Genomic DNA, 12366 nt, shown 5'->3' on the forward strand with positions numbered 1-12366 from the left:
AGACAGGTGGTAAAAATTAACAGTTTTAAATCCAAGTGTAAGTCCACCAAACGTAAGGACAAAAAACCAGACCATACATTAAATACAAAGACATAAATAACAGAAAAATCCATAGTTATTATGTAAAATTTCAAAACATCCTTCTTATGGAAGCAGATAGTAAAGTAAGGTTATGAAAGATCTGAATGACGCAATAAATCTGACCTAATAGGAAGATATAAAACACTGAACCCGGCAATTTGAAAAGACACTTTTTTCACATATGCACAGAACCATTTTTCAAATAAATTGATCTATAAAGCAAATCACAATACACTGAAAAGGATCGAAAGCCAATCTCAACAAGTTTCAAAGGACCATATAGACTATGTTCTCTGACCATAATGCAATGTTGCTAGTAATCAATACAAAAAAGATAATGAGAATCTGTGTGTTTGGTAATTAATACCCTTCTAAATACTTCCTTGGGTGAAAGGAGAAATCTTAATAGTAATAAGCATATATTTTAGTTGAATGGTATTGAAAATACAGCTTGTGGAATGTAGCTAAAGCCATGTTTACAAGAAAATATACAGTGTTGAATACATATTTTAGAAAAAAAATCTAAAACTTAATTAGGTAAGCATTCATATCAGAAGTTATAAAAAGAACAAATTATCCAAAAAAAGAAGAAAGGAAGTTAAAGCAGAAATTATTGAAATAAGAAACAATCATACAGGACACTAACGGATAAGTTAATTTGTATAAAACAAAAATGACACTCTTCATGGGATGGACTGAGATAGAAAACAGACACCACACATCAGGAATAAAAGAGCATTCTTTAAAAGATAAAAGAATATTATTTTAAAAACCTGAAATTTAAATTTTTTTTTTAAAAAGCTTCTTTATTTTGAGAGAGAGAGTGTATGTGCACACAAGCACAGGAGGGACAGAGAGAGGGAGAGAGAGAATCCCAAGCAGACTCGACACTGTCAACGTGAAGCTGGATGCAGGCAGGGCCCAAACTCACAAACCGTCAGATCATGACCTGAGCCAAAACCAAGAGTCAGATGCTTAAGCGATTGAGCCACCCAGGTGCCCCAAAATTTGAAAATTTTAGATGAAACAAATTTCTAGAAAAATACAAGTTACCAAACCTGACCAAACAAGAATATGAAATCAAGATCATAATTTAAAGTTTGTCTGCAAAGATAATTGTGGGCCCAGATGGTTTCATCTGTGGTTCTACAAAATATTTAAGGAAAAAATAATGCAAGTCTTAGTTCACCTCTTCCAGAGAACCAGAAAATGAGCAGTCTTCAAATGTTTTTTGAAGCAGGCATACCCTTGATACCAAGGCTTAACAAAGACATTGCAAAATTCACTAAAAAACCCTAAATAAAATACTGGCAAACCAAATATCATATAAAAATAATAAATCACCATAAATTATACAGTTAACAACATTAACAGACAATAGAAAAGTCCTATGACTTTCATCTCAATAGAAACAGAAAAAACAATGATAAAGTCAACATCCACTCCTGATTAAAAACTTTTTTTTTTTAATGCTTATTATTTTTGAGAGAGAGTGAAAGAGCCTGAGTGGTAGAGGGGTAGAGAGGGAAGGAGACAGAATCCAAAGCAGGCTCTGTGCGGACAGCACAGAGCCCATTGCAGGGCTTGAAGCCACCAACCGTGAGATCATGACCTGAATTGAAGTCAGACACTTAACTGACTGAGACACCCAGGTGCCCCTCCTGATAATAAAAACAAATTAGGAATAAAATGAAACTTCCTTAATTTGCTAAGTTATTTTATTTAAAAAATAAATAAAACAAAGCCCCCCAACAACCTACAACAAACAACTTACTTAGTGGTAAAATGGTTTCTCTTTAGACTAGAATTCCCACGGTCACAAATTAACTATATTCAATTAAGCAAAACGAAATAAGTAAAAGGTATAAGGATTGGGAAGCAAAAAAAAAATCAGATTCATAGACAATATGATTACATAATAAACGAAAATCCAAAAGCTGTAAATAAACAGAATCAGTGACTTTAGCAAGGTTGACAGATGAGAGGTCAAATACAAAAACCAACTGCATCCCTATCTATCCACAATAAACAACTTAAAATGAAATATCTTATAAGATACCATTTGCATCTAAAACCATCAAATAACTGGGAATTGAGGCACCTGGGTGGCTCAGTCGGTTAAGCGTCCGACTTTGGCTCAGGTCGTCATCTTGCAGTCCGTGAGTTTGAGCCCCACATCTGGCTCTGACAGCTCGGAGCCTGGAGCCTGCTTCAGACTCTGTGACTCCCTCACTCTCTGCCCCTCCCCCACTCATGCTCTGTTTCTCTCAACAGTAAACAAACATTTAAAAAATTTTTAATAAATAAATAATAAAACCATCAAATATCTGGGAATAAATCTAATAAAATATAAGACCTCTCTAAAAAAAAATCCTAAAATGTTTTTATTCGATTTTAAGTAACACCTAAAAAAAACAGAACATGCCCATGTTGGAAGACTGTTTTATATAGATGTCAATTATCATTTTAATGCCAAACCAATCAAAATCCCAACATTTTTGTTGTTGCTTTTCCTTGTAGAACTGAATGAGTGGATTCTAAGATTCATGTACACAAGCAGAGGTCGAGAAGAGCCAGGCATTTATTGAAGGAAAAGACATTCTTGAGGGCTGGTTCTGACTCTCTAGTGATCAGGATAATCCCTGTGGTTCTGGGACCCTTCCATGTGAAAATAAAATCAAATCCTACCTCATGCCATACCCACCAAATGTGACAGGCAAAACAATACAGTTTTTAAAATACCGGTAGGGCCCTAAAGTAGAGGAAAGACAAAAACTTCTTAAAAAGGAAAAAGACAAAAATTAAACTACTTTAAAATTATGAACTTCTTTTCTTAAAAGTCCTCCATTAAGGGAGTAAAGTAGCAAGATATGGAATGAAAGAAGGTATCAGTAGCACATCTATCTCACAAGGGCTTCTATCCATAATACACAAAGAACTCCTCAAGTCAGTAAAAAAAAGACGGACAATGTTACAAAAACTGGGCAAGAGGCTTCACAAAAAGAAAACCCCACAGATGGCCAATAAACATATTACAAAGTGCCTAATCTCATTACCACAACAAGCCACCACTACAGTCACCAGAATGGCTAGTGTTAGAAAGACACACAGCCAAGTGGTAGAGAGGGCCAGTTGTAGAGACTGAAAATGAACCACCTGTTTTGCACAATCCCCTCCAGCTGATATGCTCATCTCTCTGGCCCAGAAATTCCACTCCTGGGAATATATCCAAGGAAATGTGTGACATGTACCCTGAGGGGTCTGAATGAGGACGTTTACAGTGGCTTTATTCGCAATAGCCAAAAACAGAGAACGAGCCAAATGTCCATCAACAGAACAGATACACTCACTGGTGCACCTATTCCGTGCACTGCTATAAAGCAATTCAGTTATGGAAATGCATGCAATAACACGAGTGAATCTTACAAATGGTATAAGGGGTTTTTCAAAAAAGATGGGATTCCATATATAAAGTTCAAAAGTGAAACAAACTAAACTAGAGGGATATCAGTCAATATAATAGTTAATTCTGAGGAGAAGAGAAAGAGGAATAACTGACAGGACACCAACAGGGATTCTGCTTGGTTGCCAGTGTTCGACATCCAGACCTAACTGGCAATCCCATGAGTTTGCTTTGTGATAAATCATTAGACTCTATGTTTTTTCTCTGTACTTTTCTGTGTGTGCTATATTTCACAATACAAATGGTTGAGAATAAAATCTTACAAAATTAAAAAATAAAATTCTAGGGGTGCCTGGGTGGCTCAGTCAGTTAAGCATCTGACTCTTGATTTTGGCTCAGGTCACGATCTCACAGTTCGTGGAGTTTGAGCCCTGCATTGGGCTCTGTGCTGACAGTCCAGAGCCTGCTTCAGATTCTCATTCTCCCTTTCTCTCTCTCCCTTTCTCTCTGCCCCTCCCCCACTTGTGCTCAGTCATTTGCTCTCTCTCTCAAAATAAATAAACTTTAAAAATAAAATTCTCAATACTGGTAACATATAGTGTTGGGCGGGGGGCATGGAGGAAAAGGGCCCTCGATTGTTGCAGGGAAGAACATAAACTGGCAGAATCTTTTTGGCAAGACAATATTGACAGGATCTATCAAAAATCAGTCTAGCAGTTTTATTCCCAATAATCTGTCTCACAGATTGTCAAAAGCAAGAATGTCAACATTATTTTTAACAGTAACAAATTAAAACCAAGTAAATGACAATGATTTGGCCCTACTAAGGCAACTGACACTTTCAGGGGATATGGAGGACTTGCAAGGGCCCTCTTACAAAACAACTAAGTCCTTGTTAACATACCTGTCAGTCCACCGGGCTTGCAGAAGGTAAGGGAAATCCCTGCTCAATCCCCTCTTCTCACCACTCATCCCCAGAAGAGCCAAAACTACAGTTTTGAGCAAGGAGCAAATAGGAAGGCTGAGCCACCCTGGAGGCAGATGTCAATGGAAGCAGTGTTTCTAGGAATAAGCCACAGAGTACAGGATCCAAACTGAGATTTCTCCCTCAAGCCAAGAATCTGTATCTTCTCTGAAGGAAAGCATTCTCTGTGTAGGTCCAGGATTCCCACAGATTAAGATCAAACACACGAACCCCCAATGGACCATTAAAAACCCAAGCAGACAACAAAGCATGGATGAAGCAGCCAAAATACAGAATTTTTACCTCTAAGGTTTTATTATGTATCTGATATCAGATACAGAATAACAACTATTCATAAATCATTTGAAGAACTAAAAGATGGGGACTTAAAAATGGACAAGCAATAAGGAACTACCAAAATTACCAAGCAGATGTATAAATGGACCAAACAGAACTTTAAGAAATTAAAAATATAACTATTGAAACAGAAAACTCATAGAATAAACTAGCAGATTAGACACAGGTGAAGAAAGAATCCATGAATGGGAAGGCAAAACTGAAGAAATACCTAGGATGGAGTACAGAGACAAAGAGATGAAAAATAGAAAGGCAGTTATGACATGTGGAAGATACAGAATGAGGTTTGACCTGTCTCTAAATAGAGTCCCAGAAAAAGAGAATAGGATAATGGAGAACAGAAAATATGTGAGAAGAAAATGGCTGCGAATTTTCTAGAATAGAAGATATAAATCCACAAATAGAAGCACAACACACATAGATAAAGATAGATAAATACACACAAAGCATGCCACACCTAATCACAATGCACTAAAATGTCAAGCAATGAGAAAGACGGGCTCTTTTTTTTTTTTAATATATGAAATTTATTGTCAAATTGGAGAGTGTGATGCTAAGTGAAATAAGCCATACAAAGAAAGACAGGTACCATATGTTTTCACTCTTATGCAGATCCTGAGAAACTTAACAGAAACCCATGGGGGAGGGGAAGGAGAAAAAAAAAAGAGAAAGACAAGCTCTTAAAAGCAGGCAAAGAAGAAAACTCCCCTCCTGAAAAAAGGCAGACTGACAGAAGACCTCTCAGCAGCCATATACACAGATGATGTTACACAGAATGGTTTAATGCCAAGAGAAAAAGTCAGCCCTTTCTTCATGCTTAGAAAAAGTTACCCTTCAATACTGTGGAGAAATATAAACATATCCCAACAAAGAGGATGCAGAAGTTTCCAAAAGACTTTTACTATTTATTTATTTTGGGAGAGAGTGAACAGGGGAGGCACAAAGAGAGGAGAATCTCAAGCAGGCTCTGTGCTATCACTAATGTAATTTCTAAAGGGTTTACTTGAGTGGAACCTGGGTGGTGGATGTCTGACCCTTGATTTCAACTCAGGTCATCATCTCACAGTTCACGGGATAGAGCCCCATGTCAGGCTAGGAGCTGACAGCATGGAGCCTGCTTGGGATGCTCAGTCTCCCTTGCTCTACCCCTCCCCCCCCCCTCAAAATAAATACACTATAAAAATATTAATAATAAGATAAAGGGTTTACTTGAAGAAAAAAACTATAAGCAATTGTAGGCCAATATATTAGACAACTTTCATGAAATGGACACACTCCTAAAAAGCCACAAACTATCAAAACTGACTCAAAGAAACTGTATCATCAGAACTACAAAAAAGACTGAACTGGGCATCAAAACACTAACTACAAAGAAAAGTGCAGGCCCAGGTGGCTTCAAGTGGCTTCAAGTATTCAAGTATTTGAATTCTATCAAATACTTAAAGAATACTTAACATCAATCCTTCTCAAACCCCTCCAAAAAGTAAGAAGCTGGAATTCTTCCCAACTGACTTGACAAGACCAGTATTACCTGATAACCAAAACCAAAACAGACATCATAAGAAATGCAAATTGCAGACCAGTATCTCTTATAAATGTGGATACTATTATCCTCAACAATATAATAGCAAATTGAATCTAGCAACATATACGAACGATCATATGCCATGACCTCGTGTGATTTATCCCAGGAATGTGAGGTTGGTTTTAACATCCAAAAACAAATTAATGTAATATGCCTTATCTACAGAATTTTTAAAAAAAAAGAAAGAAAAAGAAAAACAATGATAATCTCAATTGCTACAGAAAAGATCTTCGATAAACTCCAACATCCTTTCTTGACAAAAACACTCAACAAATTAGGAAAAGAAGGAACGTTCTTCAACCTGATAAAGGATTATCTATGAAAACCTGATAAAGGATTATCTATGAAAAGCCCACAGCTAACATGTACATAATGATGAAAGACTGAATGCTACCCAACAAAACCAGGAACAAATCAGGGATGTCTCTTCTTGCAACATCTGTTTCACATTGTGACTTCCGCATGTGACTTCCGCTCAGGTCGTGATCTCCCCCCCATTCGTGAGTTCAAGCCCCATGTCAGGCTCTGTGCTGAGTGCTGGGAACTTGGAACCTGCTTCAGATTCTGTGTCTCCCTCTCTCTCTCTGACCCTCCCCCATTCATTTTCTCTCTCTCTCTCTCCCCCCCTCTCTCTCTCCTTCCTTCCCTCGCTCTCTCTCTCTCTCTCAAAAATAAACATTAAAAAAATTTTTTTAAGTTAAGTGGGAATGTCAAATGGGACAGCCACTCTAGAAAACAGTCTGGCAGATCCCAATAGAATTAAACGTATGTTATCATTTGACCCACCAATTCCACTCCTATGTGTATAGCTGAGAAAAATAAAAACATGTCCGCACAACAATTTGTATATAAACATTTATAGCAGCATTATTCGTAATAGCCAAAAAGTGGAAACAACTCAATGTCCACCAGTAATAAATGCATAAAATGGAATGTGCCCGTAGAATGGAGTACTTTTCAGCTATAAAAGGCAGACAGTATTGATGGATGCTACAATGCAGATGAACCTGGGAAACATGCCAAGTGAAGGAAGCCAGTCATAATGGACCAAGGATTGAAGGACTCCGTGTATACGCAGTGACTGCACTAGGCACATCCGCAGAGACAGAAAGTCTTGGTGGGTGCTTAGAGCTGGGGGGGGGGGGGGCGGTGGAGAAGATTTCTTTCTGAGGTGATGAAAATGTTCTAAAATTGACTGGGGATAGGTGCACATGTAGTGGAAACCACGGAGTTACTTTAAACAGGTAAGTTGTATGACATGTAAGTTATATCTCAGTAAACCCATTATCGAAAAAAAAAGGCAACAAAGGAAAGTTCTAAGTAAGATGTAAGAACGATGGGCAAAGACAGGAGTAAACAGTACTGTAAACCGCGACTTTAGAAAAGAAGAACCCCAGACAAGCAGCTGCCTGAAAGGTGGGAGTGAGAAGTGGAGTGAAGCCAGTTCCTCGTGTTCTGAGTGTGTGTCGTGGGGCAGGGTGGGTGGGTGAAGTCACTAACATCAGACCGGACAAGTAACCACTTCAAGGATAGGAACAGAATGTGCAACTTCCAAACCAATGGAGTGAAAAATGGAACATAAAAACTGACATGCAAAGTAAACAGAGGTCAGCGAGCCACGGGCCAGGGGCCAGACCCAGCTCACCACCTGTTTTGTACATGAAGTTTGACTGGAACACAGCGGCACTGGTTTGGGCTGATCTACGGCTACCTCTGAACTACATGGCACGTTGAGCACGTGTAAGAGGCCAGAGGCTCTGAGCCGTCTCAAGCATCTGTCTGGCCCTTTCCACAAGCGTGTTGACCCTCCTGTGGAATTCTACACGATACATCAAGGGTCTCTTCGGGCTACAGTTTCCGGACCCTCAAAATGAAGGGAATAGTCCCTCAGCTCATCAGAGGTCGGAGGCTCAGTGAGTTCTTGAAGGAATTTCGTCTGTAGCATCAGAATGACCTCCACTTGCTCCACCACTTGCCTCCACAGCCAGCCCTCTTCAGGTTCGCACCTACCAGAACCTAACTCCCTAAAACAAAAACAGGCAGACCCTTACATCCCAACAAAGAGACCTCAAGCGACGGTCTGCTAAATGCATGCTGGCAACCGGTGCATGTAACGTGGGCAGTCTCCCAAACTGAGAGACAGAAGGGCAGGAGCACGGTCACAATTACCCAGTCTACTCACTGCTTGAATCCTTTTCATTAGATTGTTCTGAAGGTAATTCTAGGTTGACGTGCTGGAGTAAGAAATAACGCAGAGACCCGAGCACCTTTCACCGAGCCTCCCTCAATGATGACATCTTGCAAACCTCACACAGGATGGCATCCAGCAAAGACAGGGACACTGGTACTCTCTGCAGTTTCATTCCAGTGTGTGCGCGTGTAGTGTGGCCACACGTGTTCACCCACCACCACGGTAAGATACACGGCAGACCCGTCACAAGGATGCCTTGAGTTGACCTTTATAGCCACACCCACCTTCCTTCCACCTCCCCAAACCACGGCCACCACTCATCTTTGTCATTCCAAGAATGTCAGAGAGGGGCATCTGGCTGGCTCGGTCGGTAGAGCCCACAACTCTTGATCTCAGGGTTGTGAGTTCAAGTCCCGTGTTGAGCATAGCGATTACTTGAAAATAAAACCTCTAAAAAAGAATGTCATAGAAACAATCCTAGTGTGTAACCTTCTGGGACCAGTTCCGTCACCCCGCATGGCACCCTGGTGATGTGGCCAGCTCACTGGTTGCTTAGCACTGCCAGCGTGTCACCTGCCGTAGGTCACCTGCTGGTGGACCCCTGGGTTGTGTCCAGTGCTCAGGGCTTGTGAGAAGAAGCATTCCCTTCTCTGTGACACATGCCCCGGAGAGAGAGGCCAGGTGGCAGGGTTCATGCAGGTTTAGTTTGTGAGAAGCTTTCGTGTTTCCCCACACGGTTTCCTACCCACCCCTGGCACGGTCAAGTGACCGGTTTCTCCGCGGCAACGCCCTGCACCAGCCCGGGGTGGCACTGGTTTCAGCCATTCTGGCAGTGGAGTAATGACTGCCTGGGTCTCTCACCACAAAATTATGGTTACACACACGTTTACATATTTATCTGGTAACAACTCTGAAAAACATAGAAACGTACAAAAAAGAAGTCTTTCATACAGCTTCTTTGGAAAGAGAAGCAATGCGCCCCCAAGTTGCAGACAACGTAGGGCAGACTGTTGCTTTATTCTGGTGCAGAGGCTCCACATTTGGCTGTCTCCCCACCCCGAGCACAGCTCTGCCCGGAGCACCTCAGAGAACTCCCCACCATGGCCCTGCACTCGGGAGGGGCCGCCTCCGTCGTCTTCCTCGACACCATGAGCGCTGCAGGAGAGGGGCAGCCAGAGCCGCATGGGGCCCCAAGCAGGTGAGCCAAGGCTCCCAGGCAGCTGCCCGCGTGTACCTGGAGGGGGTCATCTGCTCTACACCTCCCTCGTGTCCCTCACTCGCAACCAGCCGCATTAGCATTTAGCAAAACCCGTGACAGCACAGTGAGGCCTATGGGTCCCTCTCAGAATAACATCTTTAAATGCAGAAAGTAAACAGCAGGATGACTCTATCAAATGCCAGAATACTGTTTAAAACAACGTAGGACACAGTCCTGCGCCACAAAAGCTCAGGTACCTCGAGGTATCTACGGCAACGATCGTGTGAAACAAGAAGGTCTGGTTTCTCTCGGTGGCAAAGTCGGGGGTCCTGATGACCCGACAGTGGTTGTTGCCACATTCATAATGGAGGAAATGCAGCATTTCAGTCAGAGGGCACTGAAAGTAAAGACGCTTTCTCCTATGCAGGTTCAGTGAGCCTCAAAGTCCCTCGGCAGGACCAGGCCTCCTCCTGGGGACGTGCTCCCAGGCTGCCCTCGGCCCGAGTTCTGGGGAGGGATGCCACCCACACACGGCCACAGGGCTGGGGCTGGGTGGCCTGGAGCCAACAGGAAGAACAGAAATCCTCCCTGAAAGCTGATGTGTCACCTTCCCCAGGCCACCTGGGGGAAACTCGGCCCCCTTTTTTTTTAATCCCAGTTTTTCTGCTTTAACCACCAGGGACAGGTAATGGAAAACCACATGTCTTAGGAAAGCCCCAAGCTAGTGTGAAGAACCTAAGGAGCACACAGTGTTTCCAGAAGGGTCCGCCCACCTTCGTCAGTGCAAAGGCCACTGTCCCGTCGTCCTCGGTGGAAAGATCAAGCAACTTCTGGTAAAACGCTTCATCATAAGGCCCATCTATTTGCAATGTTTTTCTGAAGGAGAAAGCGCAAAAAACAGGATGGCAAAGCTGCCCGGAAACGGTTTCTGAAACTGCTAACGATCTAACAATCACACATCTGCCTTTAAAGAACACCTAGTAGACCCACCTCTTCCTGACACTAAACATCATTCTGAAGCGTTAGTTTTAAACAGAACGTGCAAGACCAGAACCAGGAAGCCCAGGCTGTCTCCTGCTGTCACAAATGGCATCCAGTCAGAGACGCTAGTGAGGGGTGGCGGCTGGGGAGACAAGGGGTCCAGATCCAGGAATACCGCAGCCCAGCCACAAGCCTGTGGCACCGACCCGGGAGACCCCCCTGGAGGGAGGGCGGCCAGGTGGCAGGAGCGGCCGGGCGGCTGTGGAGCAGCACTGCCCCCTGCAGGCTCCGCCGACTCAGGACAGGACTGCCAGCCAGCCCTGCTCCTGCCACAGGAACCGAACCCCAGGCTGGGCGGGCAGTCCTCCCATTAGGATGACCCCTTTCCCCCAGCCCCGTCTTCCCCTCAGGAAAGCTCGGGGCCCACTCAGCCTAGGCAGTACAGGGGTGCCAAGGGCCTGGGCCTCACCTTTCCTCAGGAAACTCCTCCAGGTACCGCTCAACCCGCCGGTACAGAGGGTAGAGGCCTTCGATGTCCAGCAGGTCCAACATCTGCACCTGGAGGGTTTTGTACAGAAGACAGCCCTTCGGTAACCCCGAGCACTCTGGGGCGCTTTTTCCTACCAAGAACATCGGGAAAACAAGAGGTTTACCGTCAAGGATGGAACACAGCCTGGGGACAGGCCACACCCTGCCTCACAGAACTGCTGGGGCACGGGGCCGGGCACCACAGACCAGCAGGGGCCCCGTGTCTCCTGCTTCTCCCTGTCCAGGGCCTCCAAGTCCACACCCCAGCCCAGGTCTCAGTGCAGAGACGGCCCTCAAGCTAGATGAGCCAAGCACAAAATTTAAAGTGACCACACCGTCATCACATCTGCACAACCATGTCTGCGGGGTCCCGAACCACAACCCAGGCTGATGGGCGGGTGGTCACACAGGATGACGGTCAAAGCTGCCACTGATACCCGCAGCAGGGAGTGGTTATCGTGGTCAGTGTGGACACGAGGTCCGTCCCACAAGCGAGCATTCTTGGGTCCCTGCCGTGCAGCAGGTGCTGTGAGGCCTGGAAAATCGGGGTCCCGGCCCATCTCTCAGCCTTCTAAGGAGCAGCCGTGTCCCAGGAACAAACACCAGGATGGGTCTGAGTCCTTGCAGGGGGAGCTGCAGCCGTGTGCAGTATTGACACCCTGACCTCCCGGCTCCTGGCTGTGGCTCCCACAGGCCGCAGGCCTGACGTGTGGAGCCCACCAGCAGGCAGCAAAGGGACAAACGAGGATCCCATGAACATTCACAGCAAAAGCCCAAACCACCCACGGGGCGGCCTCAAAGCCGGGACACCCACTGAGTTACAGTTGGACCCCCTGCCCCACCCGCAAGGGCCTTGAGCTGTGGGACCCTGACCCTCTGAGCCCCAGTTCTCCACCAGCCACAGAAAACCTACCCTTCCAGGTGGCAACCACGAGACGGGAGACTGTAGGAAAGCCCTTGACAAACCAGAGGACGCACAGACACAGGGGGCGATGTTTTCAGGGAAAACCCTACAGCCCAAACGTGTACCGTTAAAAACCCAGATAAAAGATGAGACGGCGGGGAGGTCTCCCCACGG

At 44.3% G+C, this 12366-nt stretch overlaps 1 protein-coding gene across 1 annotated transcript in view; it reads right to left on the reverse strand.

Annotated features, from left to right (window-relative positions):
• IPPK (inositol-pentakisphosphate 2-kinase) overlaps positions 1-12366 on the reverse strand; it is a 48493-nt gene that overhangs the window by 5906 nt on the left and 30221 nt on the right. The window contains exons 10-11 of the mRNA XM_003995306.5: positions 11230-11380; positions 10553-10655 (exon numbers count right to left, since the gene is read on the reverse strand). Of these exons, the coding sequence (XP_003995355.1) occupies positions 10553-10655; positions 11230-11380 (254 nt within the window). The remainder of the gene's footprint in view (positions 1-10552; positions 10656-11229; positions 11381-12366) is intronic.

The sequence above is a fragment of the Felis catus genome, chromosome D4, assembly GCF_018350175.1.
Source record: "Felis catus isolate Fca126 chromosome D4, F.catus_Fca126_mat1.0, whole genome shotgun sequence".
Classification (NCBI taxonomy): domain Eukaryota; kingdom Metazoa; phylum Chordata; class Mammalia; order Carnivora; family Felidae; genus Felis; species Felis catus.